The following is a 27275-nucleotide window of genomic DNA, read 5'->3' as shown; positions in this document are numbered from 1 at the left end:
TCTTATTATTTAACAAATTTTTCCTGGTTACTCTCAGATCTCTCTAGAGATTGGAGAGGAAATTTACATGTAAAAAGGACAAATGAGTTAATCATCCATCATCTAGTAACCAACCCCAAACATATCTTTAATAGAAGCTATTAAAGTTCTATTGTTTTTGCCTTCACAGTTTTGCTTAAACAAAAAAATGTCAATTATACTGTCCCACATTTTGAATGCATATTCACTGTGTGTCAATATTTTGTTTTGTAATGACAATGCACTTACATAATCAGAGTATTGGTGTTTGATTTCTTCTCTGGTGGTGGAACTGAGTTTTCCACAAACCAGATACTCTTGGAATTTCTTCTCTTCAGCTTAAATGTAGGATCCTGAGATTAAGAGTGGGTCTGCCACCTGGGAAGCAGAACTTTAACATCCAACAACATGGTCACTTGAGTGCCACAACTGACCCCAAGAAGCTCTGAATGCCCTAGTTTCCTTGAGACTACAGGAAGATTCTGAATTCACAATGAATCCAAAGTGAGAATCAGTTGTGTTTACTCGTGATCATTAAGGGAAGTTCTAATCTATATCCTGTGGTGATCAGTCTTGGAAAGGGAAAAGACAGAGTTGGAAGAAGCCTGTGAAGCTATTCCCTGTGTGTCACCCGTGTGTCCTGAGCAAACAAAGCCCTGACTGCCAGCCCATTCAGCTAAGATGCCCTCTGATTTGGAAAGAGACAGGTCATAAGGTGAGAGCACACCCTTTGTGAAGTGCTTTGGTGAGACGGGTTATAAGCAGCAAGGGCCTCTATACAACCTCTTGTAGTTGTTAAAATGGATACAGAAAAAGTTGCAATGGAAAGTATCTGCCACAGCTCAAGTTCTACCTGCACATAATGTTGGATATGCAGTGTTTCACGGGAAGAAATCTCAGAGTCCCAAGGCAAGAGGTCCCACAGGCTGTGTCCACAACTCCAAGGATGCCAGAGGAAGACACCACACAGACCCCAGCTCATCTCATTTATGGATGATTCCCATCAGTCTACTGCAACAGTGCCCATGGAAGGGTGTTTGGCAAGCCATTTGTCTCATAAGAGGTTACTATCTACAATATGTAAAGAACTCCTTGAGCGTAGCAACAACAAAGATGAAATCCTCTTTTGTCCCCACTTTCCTTATAGGAATAATTTGTTGAATGCTCCCTTTCACCTCACAACTCCTCAGAGCAGTTTTCTGTCTCTACTTCCTTTACTCCCATTCCCATGTGAAAACTTTTTCCCCACACCCTTCTCAAGGCTGCTGCTGACTTCCACTGGCAAATCAATTGGCCAGCTCTTTGTTCTCCTGTGTGATCCACTAACAACTGATGGTGCTGAACATTTTGCTAATACAGTGACTTCTATTGCCTACCAGACACTTCTGCCCTGTTTCTTTGTTTATCCTGTGACCCAACCCTCCTCCTTTTCTGGTTATTCACACCTTCCTGGCCTTTCTTCTATCTGTACTCACCAGCTTGATGATCTCATCTGGTCTTCTAGCTTTAGACATCATCTACATACCAATTAGTCCCACCATCATATAGAGATATTCTTAAATCTTTCTCTGCAATGCCAGATTTGTATTTCCAGCTACCATATGTTCAACAGTATCTCCTTAGGTATCTTTGAAGCATTCAAATCATACCATGCCTAAAACTGAATTTCCCATCTCTTACTCCAAGCCTGAAGTACACAGTGACTCCTGTTGTTGACTTAACAATTTGACACTCTTGTTTATGGCATCAGTCATCTCCCTAGGCTCTAGTCATGAGTTGCCAAGGCTACGGAAGCCTTTTGAGTTCGCCGACTTTGATCTTATTCCAACAGGGTCAAAGTCAAAGTGGAAGTTCTCTCCTCCCTTCAGAGAAAGGTACCTCCTTCTTTGATGGTCCATGATTTCCACTGAGATCTCACTTGCAGAGATCTTTCATTTAGGTTTTGTGTGTGTGTGTGTGTGTGTTGTTGTTGTTGTTGTTGTTGTTTTTTTACCAGAGTGTCTTGGCTTTCCATGCCTAAAACACTCTCATGGGATCTTCAGCCAGATCCAACTGCCTTAAGGGCTGATTCTGAGGCCAGAGTGCTATTTAGGATATCTGCCATTCTATGAGTCTGCTGTGTATCCCGCTTCCCATGTTGGATCGTTCTCCCACCCATCTTTCCAAATGCTTGTGCAAAATTTGTGACAATCATGTTTGGACTTCTTTCATATCCTACATCCAATCCACCAGCATATTCAATGTTCAGTCCTGTCTAGTTTGCAAATATATCCAGAATCTAACACCAACATCTACCTTTCTCTCTCTCCTCCTCCCTCTCTCTTTCCTTCTCCCTCTTCATGACAACTGCTACTACCCTGGTCCAAGTCCACATCTTTTCTCCCCAATTCTTTATTAACCTTTTAACTGTATTCTCTGCTTCTACTCTCTCAAACTTCCCCTCTCTCCACAGTGTATTACATGAATCGAAGTCAGAATTATCCTGTTAAAAAGGATCAACATTGGTGTAGGTATTTGGTTTAGTGGTTAAGACACTGGTTAGGATATCCAATTCTACATCAGAGTACTTGGCTTCAGTACTTGGTTCCAGCTCCTGATTCCAGCTTCCTGCTAATGTGGACCATGGAAAGCAGTGGTGACTTCTCAACAGCTGTGTTCCTGCCACCCATGTGGGAGACTTTGAGTCAATTCCTGGTTCCTAGGAATTTGGGGGATGAACCAGTGGATGGAAGTGCTCTCTCATCAATCAATCAATCAAATATAATCAATATAACACCACTGTTTTGTATAAAAACACTTTGAAGTATTTATTAATCATGCTGATTATAAGCCAAAATACTTATGGTGATATATTTGACAATAAATTATTTGACTTCCTGAATAATTTTTTAACTCTTAGCCCTCTTATATCTTCCCAGATCAATTAGTTATAATTATTGAGGCCTCCTAGCTATTTCTGAAATACGGAGGCAAGTTTCCACCCCATGGCCTTTGCACATACATCTCATATGCTTGGAACTTCTCATCCCCAAATAAGCAAATGTTTTGTTCCTTCACTTCTCTCAGGCAACTGCTGAAAGTTAGCCTCATATGAGATACTTCATCTGATCATCTATTCTCATAGTATGCTACATATTTATTTATCTGTTATGTTTACTACCACCTACATTTCCCCAGTCCTAAAGAAGCACCTGTTTTGTGTTAGGCATTCAATACATATTTCTAAATATTTAGAATGGAATCAAAGGGTCCTATCAGAAAGTTTGTGTGCCTGTGGGCAAAGAAGAAGAGTTTGTAATATGTTGGTACTCCAGTCTCCAGCGTAAGTCTAAGGCTTAAGAAGATATCTAAACTGTAGGAGGAAGGGTTATTTCATTTCTATCATGGGTTTTACATGACACAGAATACTAGTGATACTGTCTAAATCCACAGGTGATACCCACACGGTACAAGGGAAATATGAGTGTTGCTAAAAATTCTGCAAGAAATGGAGCACCATATGGGCTCAAAAGTAATGATGGAGGTGCCCAGAGGAGTAGAACATTATTCTAGGAAATGTTGAGACATCTTGTCTTTGTGCTGACACCAAGCTGATTCTATAGAAGTAGCAGCAGATAGGAACTCATTCACGGATATTCCCGTGGCATCCAACAGCTCCCACCCACAACTATGGGCGATATTTTGCAGATACATCCTGTCTTACCTAGATCAGGCAATTATCCACCAATTGCACTGTAATCCAATTGATAACCTACAGACTGGAGAGACCTCAGGCAAATTGAGTTATCGGTGCTATTTATAGGTTAACTTCAGAATATTTTTGTACCTGTTTCTTTTTTTTTTTTTTGTAAAAGGATTTATCTATTTGAAAAGCTGAGAGAGAGAAAGAGAAAGCCAATGAATGTGAGAGAATCTTTTATCTGCTGGTTTATTCATCAAATGGTTGCAATGGCAAGGGCTGAGCAGGCCCAAAAATAGGAACCTGGAACTCTTTCCAGGGTCTCCAATGTTGGTGGCAGGGGCCCAAGTAATTGGGCAATATTCACTGCTTTCCCAGGCACATTAACAGTTAGCTTGAATGGAAGTAGAGCAACTAGGACTCAAACCAGAACCATGGTGTAGTATGCTTGTGTTGTAAGCAGTAACTTAATCTGCTATGTCACAACACTGGCCCCCTTTGTACCTATTTCTAACTTTCAGAACTGTTTGTAATCAATAACTTTTCTTTAAATAAGTATCTATTCTATGTATCTGTAGGCTAAATGGAATATGTTGTAGAATATATCTGAACATTCAAACCTTAAATTTAGTGAGCATCCATTTCTATCAGCCAAGACTGACTAACAGAAATAAGGAAAAGTTGCAAATAAACTTAAGGGCCATTGATTTACACAAGTGTGCAGTCATTGAAGACAGAGTAGCTTCTAAAAGGAAGAGTGTGAACTTTGAAAGCAGTTTTGAATTCAGATCATGTCTTCATTTCTTATAGGCTTTAGAAAAATTCTGTAAAATTTCTCTTTCCTCAATATGTAATGAGGCTGATCATCCCGCTTTTTAAAAATTTCACTTATTTAAAAATGCACATAGATAGGACATTCACTGGTTACTCCCCAAATGCCTTCAACAGCTGAGGCTGAGCCTGGCTGAAGCTAGGAGCTGAGGAACTAACCCAGATCTCATGAGAATGGCAGAGATCCAAGTACTTGAGTCATCACTTGCTGTGTCCCAGGGTGTACATTAGCAGGAAGCTGGAATGGCAAATGGAGCCAATACACAAACTGAGACCTCTGCTAAAAGTTGCTGGCATCCCAATCAGTCACTTAACTGCTAAGACAAATGTCTGCTTCTCCTTGTTAAAAGTTTAATCTCTGAGAGGCAGAGAGACAGAGACAGTCATTTTATTTTGAGGTGTTTTATTTTTGGCAATTTTTAAATATGCAAAAAGCACTTGATATATAATTACTAGTTGTAATGATTATACTATTTTTATTTTTTAGTCTGAAATGTAGGGAGATAAAAAGATGTGGGATGTCAGAAGTCTAGGGAACCTCAGAAAAATACGACCACCAGAGTTTTCTAATTATCAAGCATTAATTTCTCACTCTTGTCCATTTTCTAAGAACTTGTTATTATAATTGAAATTTCTATAATGAAAGTAATAACTTCTTATTAATTTCCATAGGAATTATTTGATGTATTGTCAATTTTACTAAGGTATAATTGACAAAAATTGTATATACTCAAGGTTTACAATGTGTTTTGATATACATGTACACTGTCAAATAATTACCACAATCTAAAGCTAATTACCTATCACTTCACATAACTACCTTTCTTAAAGGTAATAATACTTAAGATTAATGGTTGCAGTTTAAAATCAACTATTTGTAAAAAGAGAATACTTAGAATCTACTGCCTTTGCAAATTTCAAATACACAAGGCATTATGGTTGACACTATGCTATACATTAGGGCTCCAGAACTTATTCAGTTTAGGATCCTTTGACCAAGTCAATCCATCTTTTTTATTTTACTATCCAGATGTGGCCCTCTTGCCTTTCCAGAGGGCACCTGACTGACTTCTGAAATTGTACATCAAAGACTGGCTTCTCCAGTGGGCTGGGGTGGCCCTGGAGGAATGGTGCAAGCAGGGGTCTGAGGTGCAGTGGCTCGCATGCCGCCCATGCTCTGACTTCTCCAACAGGGATGCCGTTACAGGGCTCTTCTCCCAGGGGTTTCCACACAGACACATACAGTAAATTGCATCAATCTAGAGAAGCAGCAAGGCTGGGCATCCAGGCAGATCTACACGCGAATCTCAGCTTCCTTCCCTGCCAACTGTGCCACTTTGGGCAAGTTACTTTCCCTTTCTCAGCCTCGCTTTCCTTCTTGCAAAATTTAATGATGGTAATAATTCTTCTCAGAAGACAGTTCTGCAAACAAGATAACTTACACACAGTACCGGGTATGTGTGCCCTCCGTGTAATTTTTTTTTCCCTTCCCAGTTCAATTGACTAAGAGGATGAAGTGCCAAAGGTGAGGGGTTTCACCAAGCACAGGGGTAGTAGACAAGAAGGGAAATGGGCTAGACAGTTTCCAGCCTGATAAAAACGAGAGGCCAGGCAGCCACAGAGGAGCCCGGAAGGCAGAGTCACCAAGAAGGCCATGTCCCACCTTGGCCATCACAAGTAGGAAGGAACTCAGAGCAGGACTCTGAAGCCCCCCTTCCCTATTTTACTTCAGCCTGCTCCAAGGCCAGGAGACCCACTAAAATGCTTTCTGTGGGAGACTCCAGAGCACCTGGGAGATGAACAGACACCTGCATCCTGTTGCCCAAGTGTACCATGCAAAGCCTCTGACATGGAATGAGCAAACCAGCCTCAGACGGAATCCCACTTGCGGCAGGCTGAACGTGTCCTCTGGAATTGATTTTCACCTGGAACCTGAGAATGTGCCCTGATGAGAAACAGAGACTCTGGGGCTGTAATCAGTGCAGCTCACACTGGCTGAGGAAGAGTCCTCCCGCCAGTGACCGGTGTCTAACGAGAGATGACGCTAAGGAGGGGTGGAGACTGGGGAGGAAGGAGGCAGCCAGAAGCCAGGGGCCCCAGTGCTGCCAGGAGCCTCTGGGAGCTAGGCGGGCAGGGAACGAGTTCGAAGAGGAAGCATGACTTGACCCCGGCTTGGGACTCCCAGCCTCCATACCTCTGAGAAGTTAACTTTCCGTGGGTTCAAGCCAGCTGTGTGTGGCAATTTCAACGACCTCCTTGGGACACTAATGGACTACCCAACACCCCGTGGGGATGGACCAGTCCCGTCAGGCTCCTCCCCCCGGTCATGACTTCTTCCTCAAAGTTCCTGTCCATGTACCCAGTTTTCTCCCTGCACTCTCAGCCCCAGCGCCCCCGTTCCTAGTGCTGTTCTCATGCCCACTCCTCCGCAGAGTGTCCCTTTCACAAGGCTCACGGCCACACCAGGGCGGGGAGGGGCTCAGGGAGGCTGGGCCTTCAGGGCCTCCACCACCCTGAAAAATCTGTGACCAAAACCACAGTGCTTGACTGTTCTGTGCCCCAGATTCTTCCCCACTGCAACACAAACTTACGAACCAGCAGTGCTACCACACGGGCCACTGGGTTTAAAATGTGATGGATGAGAGCGGGCCTGGGGAAGCTGAAGGCTCAATTAAACTGGCAGGAAGCTACTGCATTGCTGTTAGAGGCCTTGGTGAAGACAAACCAGCTGCCCGAGTGACACAGTGCCCTTCTGACCCGAGAGCCACGCTGTCCAGGCCTTTACCTCATGTCTGAGCCTTTGCAGGCCACTGACTTGGTTGAGCAGGTAATGGGCCACAATTTATCTTCAATTTCTGGAAAATGAAGATTTGAATGTAGTTACTGATGACCCAGAACCAGGGCCAGGCCTCCAACCACGACCTTGGCAATGAGATAGGGAATGCTGCTTATGCCCTGGCTTCTTCTTGAGTCTGGACTATTACGAAAGAGAAATACTTAAACTCAATTTATTGGCAAATATCTTTAGATTTTGACTTCCTGGTGAATTCTTATGTTTAAAGAAACCAGCTCTGTGAAGAAGGGCATTTTACAGATACTGAATTTCTTTTAAAAAGTAAAATATACTGGGCCTTCACTGTGACATAGCAGGTAAAGTCACTGCCTGTGATCCTGGCATCCCCCATAAGTGCTAGTTCCTATCCCGCGCCTACTTCACTTCCAATCCAGCTCTCTGCTAATGGCCTGGGAAAAGCAGTAGAAGATGGCCTAACTGCTAGGGACCCTGCTACCCAGAGGGAGACCTGAATGAAGCTTTGGATTCCTGGCTTTGGCCTGGCCCAGCACTGGCAGTTGCAGCCACCTGGGGGATGAATCAGAAGATGCACGATCTCTCTGTCTCCCTCTCTCTCTCTGTAACTCTGACTTTCAAATAAATAAATAAATCTTAGCAAAAATAAAAAAGTAAAAAATACCAAACTTGAACTGGTTTGTACCCAGTGGCTGATATTAATTTAAGATGGCAGTGATGAAAGTGAAATAATCAAAACCAGCAAAGTGACAAACTAATAATTTCCTCCATGATTAAATTCCTAATTTAGATCATTTTTAACATGTATGTTCCTCATGGCAGCCATAGCATTTCATCAACTTTAAAATGGCTTTTTTTTTCACAGCTTAACATCGATAAAATCAGCATATGTCTTGTAGTCCCCATTCCTTTTCATTTACAATTTTTTTTTATTCTTTCAATCTGAGTGGTACTTAAAATATTAGTGTGTCTTGTAACTTATGGGTCTTAGATTCCATGAATTATGGTATTTCATTTGAGGAAGGTGGAATCTGTGAGATTTGCAATTAAATTTCTTTTTCTTTTTATAACGTTCTTATTAAATCTCAGTGGAACAAGTCTGACACATTTTCTGCCTCAGAAACACTTGTTCTGTTTACTGTAGAATTCAGTCATTTGCTCAGCTCCAAGAACCAATGCATCATCACAAACAGAGGCTCTAAGTGGAATTTTGAGACCAAAGAATGGGAAGAAACGGAAGTGAAGTATGAAGAAAAATTGAGCAATTTCATGTCTACAGGTTCATCTCGGAAACATTTTCATGGAACCCACTGAGCTTTGTGCCACGGTCTGGGCTCCCAGACGAGGTGGCCAAAGCCCTGGGTCAGCCCCAGTGTGCTGCTGTGAAGACGCCTATCCCTGCTGGGGCTCAGGCCCATCTATTAAACAAGGGGATTTAGCTGGACAGATCTTGAGGTCTGAAATATTGCTAAGAGCCCCCAAGAAGCCTCATTTAGGCAGACTTATCCCCACAGACATTTTCTCACCCATGTATCTCTCACTCGGTTCCTCAAAGACTAACTGCTCCCAGGCTCCCTGGTCTTACCAGTGTGGCCAATAACTCGCTGAACGTTGTCATCTGCAGAGACACTGCAAAGAAACCAAAGCATCCGGAGTCAAACAGGCTTTGTAAATAAAATACATTCACTGCTTTTTAAATAGAGCCAATGGGAGCAAATGCAGAGCAAGATTAAAACCAATGATGGTTAGAGATTGAAATGGAATTTTATTTTTGTACTTTTTAACTGACATATGACTTTTGCAATAAAAGGTAATTCTTCACATACTCAATTAAATCAAAAATCCCCACACATTTGTCCTGCCCAGGCAGGGTTATCCATATTGTTTTCATGGATCTTAGCAAGAGAAACATATAAGGCACCAAGAAAACTTACAAGAATCCAGAGTCCAGCCACTGCTGAGTATTTTCTTGTTTGGAGTCTTCTACAAATGAGAACATTACCAGTTAGTAAAGCACAACCAGCTAAAAATGACTCAACTCTGTTATTCGGCCAGCCCTCAATAACTCTAAGTCCTACATATTTAGTCACATGTTTCTATAAGCATATTCATTTTTCCCCTGAAAGCAAAACCTCCTGTTTTCCATAATCAGCCTTTACTGAGAATGGAGTATAAACTTGTTCAAACACTACCTTAAAACACACACACATACACATAGAGAGGGAGAGGAAGAGGGAGAGGGAGAGAGAGGGAGAGAATGTGAAAGAGAAACAAAAACAAATCTGTGAAGAGCAAAAGATGTTACAATAATTTTAAGTTACCTGGTGTGAATACAATGGGAGAAAAGGCACAGGAGACTTTTGTCTTCCTCTTGTTGGGTATAAATCACCATGGAGCCTCTCATTATTGAATCATGACATTTACCTAAGGCAACTAGCCAGTGATGTTTATTTGCAAGGAGTTCTCTGCCAGGTCAGAAACCAAATTTGCATTCATTCCAGGGACAAATTACACTAGAGTCCCTGGATTGCCAAAGGCACCGTGTGTTAAAAAGGCACCAGTCTTTTAAGGTGAATCTTTATCAGTGGCTCAACAAATAGTCAATGGGCAAAAAGTAGAAGATATCAAGGTGGCACTTCCTGTTAAATGTTTATTTCCATTCTGGTTGCCTGCTGGGCTGATTTTCTTTGACTTTATCCTACCAAATAGTGAAGTACCTGAATTACACGTCACAGGTGAACCAAAAAGCCAGGTGGACATGGCAGATTGTTCTTCTTTAACAGAAGTGCCATGAAGGGCAGAATGAGTTGCATGATGGACAAAATAGACAACTATCCAACAGTTGTGAGAGTAGTTCAAGAAATTTGTGGAAAAATAGAATTAAAAGATGCTTGTGTGGGTTCACAAAAATTTGAAATCCAGGCAATTTTTCTTAATATGCATTTTCCATGAACTTTTTTGAAGACTCCTCATGCATCATGATGAGGGGAGAAGTCTTTTCTTAGTTATTACTCTTTAAGTTATTAAGAAGTTAGCAATACCTCATGCAAGACCCAAGGAGCCTATTAATAATGTATGCAATTTCCTGAAAGAAGCTTCAGGCCTCCGACATGGAGCCCGTGCAGCCTCAAGGTCCTAGTGACAGAAGATGAAGGGATATGGAAATGTGAAGAGAGCAGCATTCATTCCACAGTTGGTCTATTTCTACAGAGGTCTGTGTTCTGAGTGTTCACAGAGAAAGTCAGAAGTGCCCATTCCATAGAAATTTCCAGCATAATGCTAGGTACACCGGTCGTTTCAAAGCCAAGTCTTTGTTCCAAAATCATCTTCTCCTAGACAAAAGTGCCCCTGTGTTCCTCACTACCCATGCCAGGATGTTTTCAAATAGCCCTGGGCACCTTACTCACCCACCAGAGGGATTGTGGGAGTCTCTCCTTCCTTTCTGGGGTCAGAAAACGGCTGCTCTTCCAGGGGAACCCATGCCTTCTTAGTGAGCCTCAGGATCTTTCGCTTGCTCTTTTCCTGGCCTTCTTGAGGTTTGTCAGGCCCTTGTGACATCTCTGCCATCCTAAGAGAATAATTCTGCAAACTAACATAAAATGCATATACAAATAGATCAGATACAATAAGCTGTCAGGCTTGGCTCAGTGAGTGAGAGAAGCTTAGTTAGAGGAGTCACCTAGTTTCACAGTCTTCCAAGTCTTCCAAGTCCCTGGTCTCAGCTGGGTGAAGTGGTACACTCTACATGGAGAGGCAGCTGGAGACCAGGGGCAAAGTTGGCCTCCTGAGCCAGCAGGCCACACCTTTCCATTGGAGATTCAATCTGGTGGCCTGGGATTTGGATGGAGGATAAAGAATTTGGTCTTGAGGACATACCCAGTGACTCTCCTTCAAATGTATCTAATAGTTTCATCTATTAAGATATATCTGTTGGCCGGCGCCGCGGCTCACTAGGCTAATCCTCCACCTTGCAGCTCCGGCACACCGGGTTCTACCCCGGTCGGGGCGCCAGATTCTGTCCCGGTTGCCCCTCTTCCAGGCCAGCTCTCTGCTGTGGCCAGGGAGTGCAGTGGAGGATGGCCCAAGTGCTTGGGCCCTGCACCCCATGGGAGACCAGGATAAGTACCTGGCTCCTGCCATTGGATCAGCACGGTGCGCCAGCCGCAGCACGCCGGCCGCGGCGGCCGTTGGAGGGTGAACCAACGGCAAAGGAAGACCTTTCTCTCTGTCTCTCTCTCTCTCACTGTCCACTCTGCCTGTCAATAAATAAATAAATAAATAATTCAAAAAAGATATATCTGTTAAGACCCAAGATGTTGGGGTAGAATGAGGGCTTTGACAAAAGGTCAACCTGAGTACCATTTCTGCAGCTTATTTCATGGCTGACTATTAATTTTATTACCTCTGTATCTTCTTATTTTTAAATTGAATATACATTGTACAGACATTTAATAATTATCAATCTTAGCAGAGTCAATTACATAATTTCATTGTCAATGAAGGAAATAACCTGATAGTAATAATTTTATAGCATACTGAAGACCCAAAGGGTTAAGTCACATGCCCAAAATCATACAGCCAGCTAGGACTTAAATCCAGGCACCAAGTTCCAAGTATATTCCATGGACTACCTACATTATAGAGTGGTTGGAACAACTAGAATATCTATGAATTATTTATGTACCTGACACAAAAAATATCATTTGCTGCCATTATCTCATTTTGACCTTTATTAACAAGATTTTGTTGAGCTCACAAGGGCAAAATAGAAGACGGAGCTTGGGGCAGTTGTGTAAGTTGCTCAATCTCCCCAGACTATGAACACCTTGAAAACAAGGGCCATTCTCTTACTTACATGTCTGTAGTATTTGATTTTTGGGCACAGAGTAGATGTTAGTATGTGTAAGACTAAAATAGCTAAAACTAGCATTCAAACCCATTCTCTTTGACTAAATTCTTTCCTCAAGAGGTCCTCAAAAAGTTTCTGAAAAATTCATATTATGAAAAATCTATTTGTGGATTTCAGAACAAACTTATTTGTAAATTTAGTTTCTCATGAACTTTCTAAAGTACCTTCATACCTGAGTTTGCATTCATTTATTCTTCAATTTTAGAGAAATGACTAAATAGTCAAACACCTATGTCAACATCATCGCTGGCATGCCTAAGCTGATCATGAAATGCAAACCACCAAATCTAACTTGTGTTCGAGAAGGGCAATCCATTCATATTTATTGTAAATACTTGAATAGTCTCTTTCGAGAAGAGGTGAGCATTAAAATGCAATTGAAAGTACCAATTTTATTCCATGGTTTATATATTCAAATGAGGTTTCCTCTTTATTGCTTCAATTATAAATCATTGCCAAAATGAATCATAATTGTGATGACATAATTTTATGTTAAAAAAACTAACAAAGTTCAATTAGTTAAAATTAGTACAAAAGGTAGACAACTAATATTATGTTAAATAGTAAGCATGCTACCTAGTTTAATTGTGGAAAGATCCTCTAGCTATATAATTATAAATTATAAAATTAAAATATAAATTAAAAGTATAATTATAAAATTTTCAAGTTATAAAAATTAGAGTCATAAAACTATAAAAATTTCAATGATTATACAAGACAAAAATCATACAGATTGGATTATATGTCTAACCATTACAGAATTGTTTGGTATGGTAAAATTTGTAACAGCAGGCAAAACAAACTTCAGGATTATTGCTATGAAATTTGTTACCTGATTTTACATGGGTTTAAGACTTTCAAACAAACAAAAAAGTTCTCTTTTCTGTGCCTTGAATCTTGTGAATATGAGTGATAATCAGAGCATCAACTTCGATGGTGCAAACTTTCCCAAGGAGGAACAACTCCAAAGTTATGCTCAACAACATTAGATATCAGACTCAATAAAGGACCAGAAGGCTTGGCAGACGACAACATTGCTACAGAAAAATAAAGTCTCGCCTTCACTGACCTTAGCTGCAAGTGAATTTCTATTTAGTGTGAGATTTCTCACTGTAGAGGGACCAGGAGCTATCAAACAGTTGATGGCACTCAAATTGCTGTTTCTTCACCATAACATCGGATTGGAATCTAACTATTGCTTTTTTTTTCTTTTTACACAGAACACTGTAAAAATCATGAAGTTTTTAGGGAAAAGTGATGATTTGTGTATGTGTCCCTTCTATAATGGCCTGTTTGACCTCAGCCACCAGCCTTCCACAACCAGTGAGGGTATGCTCTCTGCCAGCCCAGTTGTACTTGGCCATCAAGCAGGAAAAACCTGCCAGAGAAAGTGGGAACCTTTGCTAAAGGCAAGGGTCGGGATGGATTTGCAAAGAAAGACTCTTTTGTTCTCTCTGATTTAGTGGACATCTTCCCAGTTAGTAAACAAATCTGCTCAAAAAATGGATTCTCTGATGCCTGAATGATCTTCCATTGGCATCCACTCACATAACACCCAGGGCAGCCTTTTGGAAAGGGACACAAATCAGGTGCAGCCCTACATTGTCCAGTTATGGCAAGTGACCCCTGTTGGCTCTTCCCATTAGCTCCTCTGACCCCAGGTCAATTGGGTGCCCAATTCTTGTCCATTCTGACTTGGATCAAAGTGGAATTCTCTTTCTGGATCTTGCTGTCTCCTGTGCCTAAGGGACAAGTAACTTCTATTTAGATGCTGATTACTACACTATCATTAACCTTTATGTGTATGAAAAACTCCACTAATGTGTGTAATTGCTTGTATAATCATGTTTAAGTCTTTAAAAAGAAAAGTTGCCAAACTGTGACTATAAATGCCAAGAATTCAATTTTCAGCACCATGCCGTAGCTGGTAAAGCCACTGCCTACAGTGCCGGCATCCCATATGAGTCCCAGTTTGAGTCCTGGCTGCTCCACTTCTGTTCTAGCTCCCTGTTAATGAGTCTGGGGAAACAGTGGAAGATGGCCCAAGTACCTGGGCCCATGCATGCATGTGGGAGACCCAGATAAAGCTACTGGATCCTGGCTTTGGTCTGCCCAGCCCTGTTGTGGCCATCTGATCGTTTCTCAGCCTTTTGGCTAAGATCAAGTGTCGTGGCCATCTGGGGAATGAACCAGTGAATAGAAAATCTCTCTCCCTCTCCCCCTCTCTTCCCTCCTCTTTCCCCCTCCCTCTGCCTCCACCTTTCTATAACTCCACCTTTCAAATAAATATTTAAAAAATAATTTCATAAAAATAAAACAAAAACCAATATATTTAAAAAGAAAAATAAAAGAAATGTAACAAACTATTATCAAAGTTTCAATTTTTAAAAAATATCAATATGGTAAAAATTAATTATATCACATTAATTCTACTTCAAGTTTTCTTTATCTTGGAAAATTCAACCGTACTTGTTCATTTTCACAGTCAGGGCTTAAGCTCAAAATGAAACCACAGAACTTGATATTTTGATATTTAAAACAGTGGTGATAATCACATTCTTGTCCTCTGGCATTATTGAATTTTTTACACTTCTATGTGAACAAGTTGTCTTGCCAAATGGGTGGTTCATACCAGGAGAATAGGGACTGTGTTTTACCTGTCTCTATGTTCTCTATGAATTCCAGGGCAGCCCTTGGCCCAGGGTAAGCCATGACTATTAGTTGACTGTTAGGTTACCAGGGACAAGAACATCCAGTTAGCTTAGCCAGCATTCTTGGTTCATATGTGGTTAAAATGGCAAGTCCTCTCAAGTCATATAACTCTGAATTTTAATCTCAGCTATTCCTGACTTTCTGACATCCCAAACCTGGGAAAATTGTCAAACTTCTCTTATTGCCTATTCCTCATCTCTGTAAAACTATCAGTTCACAAGGACATGAGAAAATTTAGTGGAAAATGCATGCAAAACAAACAACACTCATAATGGTCTCCCTCTCTCCCTCCCTTCTTTGCTTCCCTATGTTGCCTTTTGCTATTAACCTGTAAAAAATTGTCAAATAAAGAAAAATCTCAAATCAGTACAATTTCTTTTTCCCCACAGAAGATAGATTTGATAGTCTTAGGTTGTTGATAACCTTTTTTTTTTTTTTTAGATTATTCGAATAATTGAGCAGTAGATCTGTTTGGGGAGTGTGAGAATAAAATACCTCTGTGACCATGGGAATGCAGTTTTCCCTGGGACTGGCTAGAGGCTCTTACCAGAGTCATCAGATGCCTTCAACTACAGATTTAATTCCAAAGTTCTAATCACATCCCCTAGCTCTAGCTTTGGTCATCACTTCTGAATGAGCCTTGTGGTCAGTATTGAACTCTAGGCCTCCAAGAATTTCTAACACTGTCTTCATTCATGTTTCCTTTATGAATCCTGGTCACCAGGGCATCAGTTCATCCCTTCAAATGATCTCAGAGAGTGTCCAGGCTTGTCTTGCTCCCCTCCCCTCCATATACAGTGATTTCCTCAGTAGCAGGATTTGGGAGAAGTCTTATATCCATGTGTTCTAGGAAGACTTATCCCTTTCCAACTTGTGATACCACTCAAAAGTTAAAGAAGGACTCCTCCAGAACTCCTTATGCTTCCAAAAAGATGATTATTAGGAGCCTTAGTATCCCTCACTTCACCACCATAAATTAATATACCAGTCCTAAGAGGCATGCACTCCAAGAGAACTGAAGACCATGGGAGCAATCCTATCATGACCTTGATCCATGCTCACGCACCAGTGAGCATCACTTCCTCTGGCCCAATCTTCCACATCTTCCTGGACACCCCTAACTCTGCATCCTCTGGAACTTGTGCACTGTCACCACCAAATTCCCTTTATCCTAACCTCTTCATTGAATATCCCTTCACATCTTTTTGTAATTAAAATAGCTACCTATGCCGCATAAGCTGTGGCCTTCTTTTATGGCGTAAATTTCTTCTATGCTTTTCATTGCTGCTCTCAGACCTTGTTTCCTCTGTCCTTTTAGGCAAATGTAACCATTGATATCCAGGACATTCATACTTACTTGCTGAAATTTTTAGAACGGTTTCCCCAGTGTCTTCTTGTAAGCTTTCATTATCAATACAGAGGACCAACCAACCCCAGGGCGCTCAGGAAAATGACCTGGTCACTTTCAGCAATCTTTCCCTTCACTTGATTCTCTGCTCATACTTTGTCATTGTAAGAGATGACTCTCAATTTCAAGCATCCCCTGTCACCTCTATTCTATGCAGACTTTGCACAGGCACCATTTTCAGCTCTTCCATTGTATCACTCCCTCAAACTGACTACACACTGTGATATAATCCATCTCAGTTATTCTCTATTGACCCCTCGAAACCCCTTACCAACTCCCACCTTTGCTTTCTGTTCAATAGATGATAATTCCAATATTCACATTTTCCAAATCTGGTGCTACCTCTAGCTTCCAAGTAGTGTACCTACATTGACATGACATTTCAACTTGGATATTTATAGATGAACAATAGTGCTACACTGAATTTCCCATTGTTTCCTTGGGTTCTATTTCCTTGATATCTGATTGACGCCCCACATACCTGCTCCTGTGTCCCAGCATCCTACATTTCAGTAATGACACCATTATTTAAGAAATTGCTCAGGCCATGAACTTGGGAGTCTTTATCCCCCTATTCCCTTCATATCTCACATTAAGCTATTAAAATTAGAAGACAATTCTTACAAGATAGCTTATGATGTCAACCACCTCCACTGCAATAAACTTGATATGAACCAGAACTTGTAGTCTCACTAAGACCACAGCAAAGACTCCAATGTGTATGAATATCCATACTCCCATTTTCTTTATAACCCATTCAAATCAGTATCTTAGTGACTGACTCTAAGTTCTCATCACTTCAGAATTTTCAGCAGCATTTGATGTAGTTGATCACTTCTTAATGTAAATAATCTTTCAATTCTTTAAGTCTTATTTATTTATTTGAAAGGCAAAGTTATGGTGTGGGGGGCATAGAGAGATCTTCCATCCACTGGTTCATTCCCCCAAATGACTACAATGGCCAAAGCTGGGCCTGGCCAAAGCCAGGAGCCAGGAACTCTGTCGAGGTCTCCCATGTGGGTTGCAGGGGTCCATGTACTTGAGCCATCTTCCCAAATGCATTAGCAGGGAGCTGGATTGGAAGTGGAGCAGCCAAGACTTGAACCAATGCCCATATAGGATGCCAGTACTGCAGGTGTCAGCTTAACCTGCAGAGCCACAATGCTGCCCATTAATTGGATTTGAATATATTCTTTATGATTTATTCCTCCTTTGCTCAAAGATTTTTACCTCTAACTCTTTAATGGTCTCCTTTCCAGTGCCTAAATTTTGAGTGTTTTGTGCCCCAATCTTCAGCCTACTGTTATCCCTTCTACCTACATGCACTCCCTTTGTGAGTGTGGTCATAATTGGTCCTCTGTAATCCCATACTTCAGTGTACATCATGATTAAGATATTTTCACATTTCTTTGTAAGTCTTTGTTTACACTTCTCTTTAATAACCCTGGAATTTTCTTCAAGACAGAGATTTAGCTCTTACACCATAATCGCAAGGAAAAGATACTCATTGTATGTTTGTTGAATGAATGACTGCTTAAATGAATACCAGAAAAGAGATGAGAAACATCAAAACAAATCTTGTTATGTAATATTTAAGGATGGTTTGGTATTTAGCAGTTAAACAACTTACCAGAAGTTCCAGCTACTATACCTCTACTGGAAATAGGTATACACCACATAAAACAATGCATTATAGATCTGAATTTTAAAATGCTGAGGTTATAGACACACACACACATACATACACACACACATGCATTCACACAGAAAATCATTGCCCAATTCAAAGCAAAATTTTCTGAGTAATCACTTGATGTTTACTTCTGCCATTTAGACTAAAAGTTGAGTAAATACCTTTTTTACTTTCTCTTCTGTGCTTCCCAACAGATAATAATAAGTTAATAATTAAGAAAGATCTTAATGTATCACCAAAGAACTAATTTATTTTAATTAATCAACAAATAGTTATCAATTAGTGGTATGACATTGGACATGAAGCTTCAAGTTCCCTAGGAATATAATTTCCTTTTGCATAATATAATAGAATTGGATGAAATGAGATAATTCCATAAGTTCATTATTCTATTTCTAGCCTCCACATAGACTGTTTAATATTTGGCCAATGGAGCTCACATTTTTCCAATATTCTGAAGTTATATTCATCAAATTATAAAAATAGGAATAATAGAATAGAATACTGTTCCTACCACTCATAGAAAACTACTCAAAAAAAAAAAAAAAGCTACAAAGTCAAGCCAGGAACGCCCTTCTGCTCTCCATCCCTATCCAAGTATTGAAGCCCCACAAACACTTAAAAAGATTTCCAAATGATTCAGTGAAGTAGAGGCAGATCCTGGGGAATAGAGTGTTCTGTCAACACTCTGCTGGGAGGAACACACAGTCTGTGATGACTTGTTCTGTGGGTGGCTTCCTCCCACCACGAAATATGTGAGGGGTGCTCACTCTTGCCATTTAGGAGCAAGCTGGATTTAAAGACAAGGCAGTTGTACCCAAGATGAAACTCAAAGTTAGTCTTCTTGGACTTAGAGTTTTCATCTTATGCTAGTGAAATTCAGCAAAAGACCGTGAATTAAAGGACCATATATACAGCTTTCTGGAGATTAGAAATCGCTTCAAGGCAGATAAAGTTGGATCAGCTGACTCATCTACTACTAGCCCTATTGCTCTTTCCAATTCCAAAGGGATTTTTCTTTCTTAATGATTTAGTTTTTATCATTTCTGCTTTTGTTTTCTCAACTTGTGGGGCTAGAAAATGTAACAGTAGAAGTTATCTGTGTCCTAGCTCTCCTTTTCCATCCCAACACCATTACAATCCGAGTTCTTCATGTACAAACATATTCTGAATGGCCAGAGTAAATTATTCCCAAACTCATCCTACTCTCTGATACCACAGGTTGCATATCCTTCCTAAAGTGCCTCCCTCCTCTTCACTACTTCTATTTCCTTGAACTCAAATAGAAATTTTTCTATAAAATATTTTTTTCTTCCTAACAGATTTATTTATTTTTATTTGAAAGTCAGAGCCACAGAGAGGGAGGGAGGCAGGGAGGGAGGAAGGGAGGAAGGGAGGGAAGGAGGGAAACTCTTCCATCCATTGGTTCACTCTCCAAACAGCTGCAAGAGCTGGGTCTGGGCCAGGCTGAAGCCAGGAGCCAGGAGCTTCTTCCAGGTCTCCCACATGAGTGGCATGGCCTCATGCACTTGTGCCATCCTCTGCTGCTTTTCTCAGGCCATTATCAGGGAGCTGATTTGGAAATGGAGCAGATGGGTCTCAAACTGACACTCATACAGGTTTCTGGTGTCGGCTTTACCCTCTATGCCACAACGCCAGCCCTGAACTTTCTCTCCTTATCATGCTCCTCATCTCACCCCAATCTGTTTCTGATATTCATAACAATTTGTGCAATCCCTCGTTGAATGACTTATTTATACTTTTGCCTTTCCTACCCACTGAACTCCTTGAAACCAAGGATCATGAAATTTCCTTGCATTCATGGTACTTTTTTCAAGGACACAGATTGTAAGTGATGAGCAATGACTGTTGAATGAAAGAATGCCAACTTCTTAGCTTGGACCTTATCTGTGTTCTCAGTATGTAGGAATTGTGACTTACTCATCTCTTCAGTTTCAGAGATGTTAGGCACAGTACCATGCACTAGAGGTGGCTTTTAAAAGTGCACTGTATGGCATGGAAAGCCAAGACACTGTGGCAAAAAAAAAAAAAAAAAAAAAAAACCTGCATGAAAGATCTCTGTGAGTGAGATCCCAGTGGAAAGAATGGGCCATCAAAGAAGGAGGTACCTTTCTCTGAAGGGAGGAGAGAACTTCCACTTTGACTATGACCTTGTCTAAATAAGATCAGAGTCAGCGAACTCAAAAGGCTTCCATAGCCTTGGCAACTCATGTCAAGAGCCTAGGGGGATTACTGACGCCATAAACAAGAGTGTCAATTGTTAAGTCAACAACAGGAGTCACTGTGCACTTACTCTCCATGTAGGATCTCTGTTCTTAATGTGTTGTACTATGTGAATCAATGGTATAACCAGTAATCAAACAGTATGTTACACTTTGTGTTGCTGTGTGGGTGCAAACTGATGAAATCTTTACTTAATATATACTGAATTGATCTTCTGTATATAAAGATAATTGAAAATGAATCTTGATGTGAATGGGATGGGAAAGGGAGCGGGAGATGGGAGGGTTGTGAGTGGGAGGGAAGTTATGGGGCGGGGGAAGCCATTGTAATCCAAAAGCTGTACTTTGGAAATTTATATTTATTAAATAAAAGTTTAAAAAGGGGAAAAAAAGAAAATAAGTGCATTGTATAACTGACCAAATAAACATATAAACAAGGGGTGAGCTTTTGGTCTATAGTTAAGATGCTGTTTGAGACAATCACATGTGACGTCAGAGTGCCTGGATTTGAATCCCAGCTCTACTTCCAAGTCCAGCTTCTGCCTAATGCAATCCTTGGAATGCAGCAGTTGATGATTTCAATTATCTGGGTCCCTGACACCACATGAGAAACCTAGGTTGAGTCCCTGGTTTCCAGCATTGGCCTGACCCAGGCTTAGATGTTGCCAGTGTGTAGGGAGTGAACCAGCAGATACATCTCTCTCTCTAGCTCTGTTTTTCTGATCCAATATCTGTTTCTGTTTCTCTGCTTTCAAACAGATAAAAAACATCTACTAATTCAGTATAACTAAATATTTGTGTGTTTGCTATGTACAAATGATCCCCAAAGAACTCAAAGTTGGTTACAAGAAATGCTACTTATTAAGTGGGTAATGAGGCAGAAAAAATATATATATATATGTATATATATATATACACACACACACACACATACACAGATATGTAATATATATCATACATTTTAGGAGAAGTACAAAAAAGAAACATGGTTCCCAATTATTAAAAGAGTAAATTACTGATTTGGAGGCATAGCCTTGATTTTGGATGTTGAATTTGGGATAATTGATGGGAAAATTTTCCAAAGTAACTGAAATCAGATGAACAATTACAGCATACATTTCAACAAAGCAGCATTGGCTTCGTCACAATTAAACCCATGTTCCTTCATATTAGCTTAATGAAGTCATGAGTTATCTGATAATTATTTCTCTTAAGAAAATTTCAGTTGAGTTCTATCACACCTTCTTTCATGTACGTTAGTATTGTCTTTAAAAAAATGATGGCTCAACTAACAGTCCTTAATATGATGAAGAATATTTACAAAAATCCTACAGTAAACATCACACTTGGAGTCAGAAATTAGAAGTTGCACCATTCAAATCAGGGACAAGACAAGCAGTCCCCTCTTACCACCCCTTTCCAACACTGTGCTAGATGTAAAATAGATCCGTGGAATAGAACGGAATGCCAAGAAATATACATAAATATAGACAACTGATCTTTTTTTTTTTTTTGACAGGCAGAGTGGACAGAGAGAGAGACAGAGAGAAAGGTCTTCCTTTTGCCGTTGGATCACCCTCCAATGGCCGCCGCTGCAGCCGGCGCACCGCGCTGATCTGATGGCAGGAGCCAGGATCCAGGTGCTTTTCCTGGTCTCCCATGGGGTGCAGGGCCCAAGCACCTGGGCCATCCTCCACTGCACTCCCTGGCCATAGCAGAGAGCTGGCCTGGAAGAGGGGCAACCGGGACAGAATCCGGCGCCCCAACCGGGACTAGAACCCGGTGTGCCGGCGCCGCAAGGTGGAGGATTAGCCTATTGAGCCACGGCGCCGGCTGACAACTGATCTTTAACAAAGGAACAAAGGCAATACACAGAAGATGGACTTTTCCATAAATATTGCTAGAAATATTGGACATTTATGTGCAAAAAAGTGAATCTACACAGGTCTTACACTCTTTACAGAAACTAATGCAAAATGGATCACAGACCTAAATATCAAATACAAGACTAGAAATTTCTAGAAGGTCACAGAGAAAATTTAGATGATCATGAGTTTGATGATACATTTTTAGTAATGACAACAAAGGAACAATCCATGAAAGAAAGAAATAACAAGCTGGCTTTCACTAAAATTAAAATTCCTTCTCTCTGAAAGACACTCGTACTATCAAAAAAGGATGAAAAGACAAGCCTTAGATTGGGAGAAAATATTTGTAAAAGCTGTATCTGAGAAAGACTGTTAGCCAAAATGTCCAAAGAAATCTCAAACTTAGTGATAAAACAGAATGACTGAAAAATAGGGCAAAGGCCAGATACAATATCTCATTAGAGAATATATGCAAATATAGGTGTCAAATGAGCATACGAAAAGATGCTCCACATCATATGTCATCAGAGAAATGCAAACCAAGACACCAAGATACCCGGCACTGTGGTGTAGTGGGTAAAGTTGTCGCCTCCAGTGTCAGCATCCCATATGGGCACCAGTTCCAGTCCCGGCTACTCACTTCCAATCCAGCTCTCTGCTATGACCTAGGAAAGCAGTCAAAGATGGTCCATGTCCTTGGGCCCCTGCACCCATGTAGGAGACCTGGAAGAAGCCCCTGGCTTCTGATTGGCACAGCTGCAGCCATTGTGGCCAACTGGGGAGTGAACCAGCAGATGGAAGACCTCTCTCTCTCTCTCTCTCTGCCTCTCCTTCTCTCTCTGTGTAACTCTTTCAAATAAATAAATAAATAAATCTTTAAAAAAAAGACACCAATGAGATGCCACCAACACCTATTAAAAGGATCAAAAATCCAGAACACTAACAGAACACTAACTTGTGCCAGCAAGGAGGTGGAGAACAGAACCTCACACACTGCTGGTAGAAATGCAAAATAGCACTGCCACTTTGGAAGACACACATTTTCACTCTTAACACACACTTCAGCAGTTACACTTCTTGCAATTTACCCAAAAGAGTTGAAAACTATGTCTACACAAAATTTTGCACATGGGTATTTATAGCAAGTTTATTTATAATTGACAAGACTTGCAAACAACGAAGATGCCCTTCAGCAGGTGAATGAATAAACACACTCTGGTTTATGCAGATAATGGAATATTACTCAGAACTAAACAGATAAAAGCTATCAAGCCATGAAAAGTGGAAGAAGCAAATTATTAAGTCAAAGAAGCCAGTTTGAAAAGGCTATGTAGTGTATGATTCAACTATATAACATTCTGGTACAGAGAAAACAATGGGGAAATTAAAAGATTGTTAGTTTCCAGAAGTTGGAGGAAAACAGGTATGAATTGGGTGAGCAAGGAGGTTTCTTAGGGCAGTGAAACTGCTCAGTGTGTACATCCCAGAGATTATACAACGCCCAGAGTTTAATGATGTATTGTGAGTGATGATGTGTCAATATAGGTCCATCACTTGTAATAAATGTGACATTCTGGAAGGGATGTTGATAATGGCAGGGATTATACATATATATGGGCAAGGAGTATATGGGGAGCTTCCAAACATTCATGAAATATGCACATTATATTTTAATTCCATTGTTACACAAACGTTTTTGGAGCTCCTTCATGTGGAAACTCTGCCTTCCACTCAATTTTTCTTTGAACTTAAATCTGCTCTAAAAAATAAAGTGTGTGTGTATAACTGGTTGAGCAACTCACTTTAAGATCTTCAAGTGAATAAATCTCAAGTTTAAAAAATATATTGCTATACAATAAAAATTGTATCATACCTCAGTGCAATAAGAAACCATCATGATGGTAGATCTCTTAATTACATAAATAAGAAGGTTCTGCGTCCAAGAAAACAAAACAGCTGGAAATAAGGGGCAGACTTCAGGACTTCAGCAGCTCCTGTGTCTAATTCATTGTTTCTATCTATATTACTTACAGAGGCAAATTCTAGCAGTATTTTCCCTCTGTCACCATCAGAGGTCTCACCATCCTCCCTCCCTTCTCTTTGGGATCATAGTCATAACATCTCAGGGAATGGAGAAGGGAAGAGAACTTATTCTTTACACATGATCACAGGAAACTTTAATGATATTACAACTTTCTGCCTTATTAACTACATTGGAGAAAATTAAACCTGTCCTAGATAAAAATCCACAGAAGCAAATACAGTTTATTTAAAAAACTTATTTATCTATTTTCAGTTTATTTGAAAGACAGAGAGACAGATGGAGAGAGAGATTCTACATATTCTATCTTCTGGTTCACTCCCCAAAACTATCAACATCCAGGGCTAGGCCAAGCAAAGCCAGGAGCCCAGAAGTCAATCTGGGTTTCCAACATGGGTGACAGGGACCCAGGTATTTGAGTCATCGCCTGCTGCCCCTCAAGATGAGCATCAGCAGGAAATTGGATTTGAAGCAGGGGAGTAGGAACTTGAGTCAGACATTCTGATATGGGATGCAGTTGTCCCACATGGTGCCACTAAGCCAAATGCCTGCCCCTCTTGTAGGCAATGGAGGCATTGTTGAGGATTCCAGCATTAAGGCCATTGAACTGTGGTACCCATAGGGTGCTTTCCAAACCTGAGAATCTGTCCCTAAGATTCTCATCTTTCAGTTCAGGGAAATAATCCTAAATGTAGGCTTACTTTTTAATACCTCAGTTTTATGCCTACAAGCCACCACCTCAGCTGCAGGATTTGGGTAAGAGTGAAAGAGAAGAGGTCATATTAGTTAAGTTCCTGCTACATATATTTGCTTGCTTAAATATCTTTGCATAGCCAGTCATTGTCATATGTGGCCTCCAGTCTCTCCACTCCTGCCATTCCTGATGACACAGGTTTTAGTCATCAATTGTATCAGTGAATTTAAAGTTTTTCCTTATTATCGTGGGAGATTCTGAAGTGCATAAATAGAAAAGGGAAATAGGTATTAACAGGCAATTAAATAGCAAGGTAGGTAGCTCAGAAACATAGGCAGATATATATTATATATATAATATATATTTTATATATATATTTTTTTAACAGGCAGAGTTAGACAGTGAGAGAGAGAGAGAAAGGTCTTCCTTCCGGTGGTTCATTCACCCACCAAATGGCCTCTACGGCTGGCGTGCTGTGACCATCTGAAGCCAGGAGCCAGGCACTCCCTCCTGGTCTCCCATGCGGGTGCAGGACCCAAGCATTTGAGCCATCCTCCACTGCCTTCCTGGGCCACAGCAGAGCGCTGGACTGGAAGAGGAGCGACCGGGACAGAACCAGTGCCCCAACCGTGACTAGAACCCGGAGTGCTGGCACCGCAGGTGGAGGATTAGCCCAGTGAGCCGTGGCACCAGCCTATGTATACATATTGTATATATATATACATCAGCAACACTCTGGTCAGTGGAGCACTTTGTCCATATGACGGTACAGACCACATGTAGTTAATAGAATGAGTGGGTGTCTAGCAAAACAATCTTTGCTAGGTGGCACAGGGTTGGAGTCCGGGCAGTGAGGGGTTAGGATGTAGAGTGAATAGGGTATTTGCAAACAATGAGGGAATTTTGGTTTATAAGTAAAAATTATGAACAAAGTTTAGACACCCTTTTCTCTCAATGATAAAGGAACAGAGTCCCTGGCTCCTGGCTTTGACCTGGTCTAGACCTAGACTACCTACTTGAAAAATTTCTAAGGTCAATCAAGGAAATTATTCTCTCCTAAAAGATAAGGATCAATCTGAAATTTTAGGAATAATGAAATATTTAAGATCAGTGACAATTCTCCTGATAATATACAGATATGCAGATAATATGAATAATTTTATAGCATGCACTTAAAAAGTTAGATAAAAAACAATTCCTTGGGAAAATACATTATACCAAAACTGATAAAAATGAATATAAATCTGTGTAGTATTACAACAGAAAATTGGAATCCATTATTGCAAACCTCCCAGAGAGGAAAATCCCGATACAGATGTTTTCACTGGTGAATGCTTCCAAACATTTAAGGAAGGAATCCCACGGTTTCAACAAACTTGTCAAGATCATACACAGGAGGGACGATCTTCAGAAACATGAATGAGAGCAATTTACCTTGTTACTAAAATTTGATAGGAATTTTATAATTCAGAATAAATACTGGCCACTCTCTCCTTGTTTGAGGCAAGTTTAATTGAATGCTGGTAGACATGTAGTGATTATGTTGACTCTTGCTTTCTCCTTTTAAGGTTTGAACTCTAGTATCAAATAATTTTCAAGCATGATGTAATAGACAAAGGAAATTTTCAACAGAATACTACACTGAAAAGTTCGTAGTGAGAAATAGATATACTTTTATTTTCTTAAGACCTGCAATTTTCATCCCTGGATCAAGTTGCCTGATTTGGCAAATAAAAACACAGGTTGCTAACATTTGAATTTCAGATTAAAAAGCCAAACATTTTTAGCATAAGTATAGCCCACTTATTATTTGGGCCATACTTATACATAAAGTGCTATTTGTAATTCAAATGTAACTGGGTATTCTCCATGTTGCAACCCTATCCCTGAATCAGCTCTTTCTACTATGTTCAAAGGAGACATTTTCTCTGCTACAGCCTGTTCCACCTATATCAACCAATCACCCACGGCTCCAGCACACCAAACTCAGTCTTCACATTTAGTGAATTCACTAATACATTAAAAATGCAACTCTTTAACTGCAACTTAACAAATTAGACATCCCTTAGAGAGTAAAAACCAATTAAAAAAAATCAGTGAAAAAGATACAAAAGTACCAAGATACAAAGAACAGCTACAAAAGGAAGGAAAACACAATTTGTCCATTACTCCTGACACATTGCTTGAAATGGCATTCAGAAGTAGGGAACGTATCCTAACATCTGAACCTAGGGCATTTCCATCCCCTGTGTTTTAGAACTATCTGTGTTAATGGCAGCCACCAAGGCAGTCATGAGCTTCCTGAAATCACCCAGGCCAAGGTCCATGACAATTAGATCACTTCACCTTACTGCTAATGGTTTTTCTTCC

The 27275-nt window shown here is 40.4% G+C and overlaps 1 protein-coding gene across 3 annotated transcripts in view; it reads right to left on the bottom strand.

Annotated features, from left to right (window-relative positions):
- ITPRID1 (ITPR interacting domain containing 1) overlaps positions 1-27275 on the bottom strand; it is a 129305-nt gene that overhangs the window by 88744 nt on the left and 13286 nt on the right. For 2 of the 3 annotated variants that reach the window (XM_017344417.3, XM_070059416.1), the window contains exons 2-4: positions 10745-10926; positions 9272-9320; positions 8923-8966 (exon numbers count right to left, since the gene is read on the bottom strand). In XM_017344417.3, the coding sequence (XP_017199906.2) occupies positions 8923-8966; positions 9272-9320; positions 10745-10904 (253 nt within the window). In that variant the 5' untranslated portion in view covers positions 10905-10926. Of the gene's footprint in view, positions 1-8922; positions 8967-9271; positions 9321-10744; positions 10927-27275 lie in introns of those variants that run through there. The other variant, XM_070059415.1, reaches the window with a different exon arrangement.

This window comes from Oryctolagus cuniculus, chromosome 16 (genome assembly GCF_964237555.1).
Source record: "Oryctolagus cuniculus chromosome 16, mOryCun1.1, whole genome shotgun sequence".
NCBI classification, from domain to species: domain Eukaryota; kingdom Metazoa; phylum Chordata; class Mammalia; order Lagomorpha; family Leporidae; genus Oryctolagus; species Oryctolagus cuniculus.
This window is presented reverse-complemented; position numbering and strand designations above follow the sequence as displayed.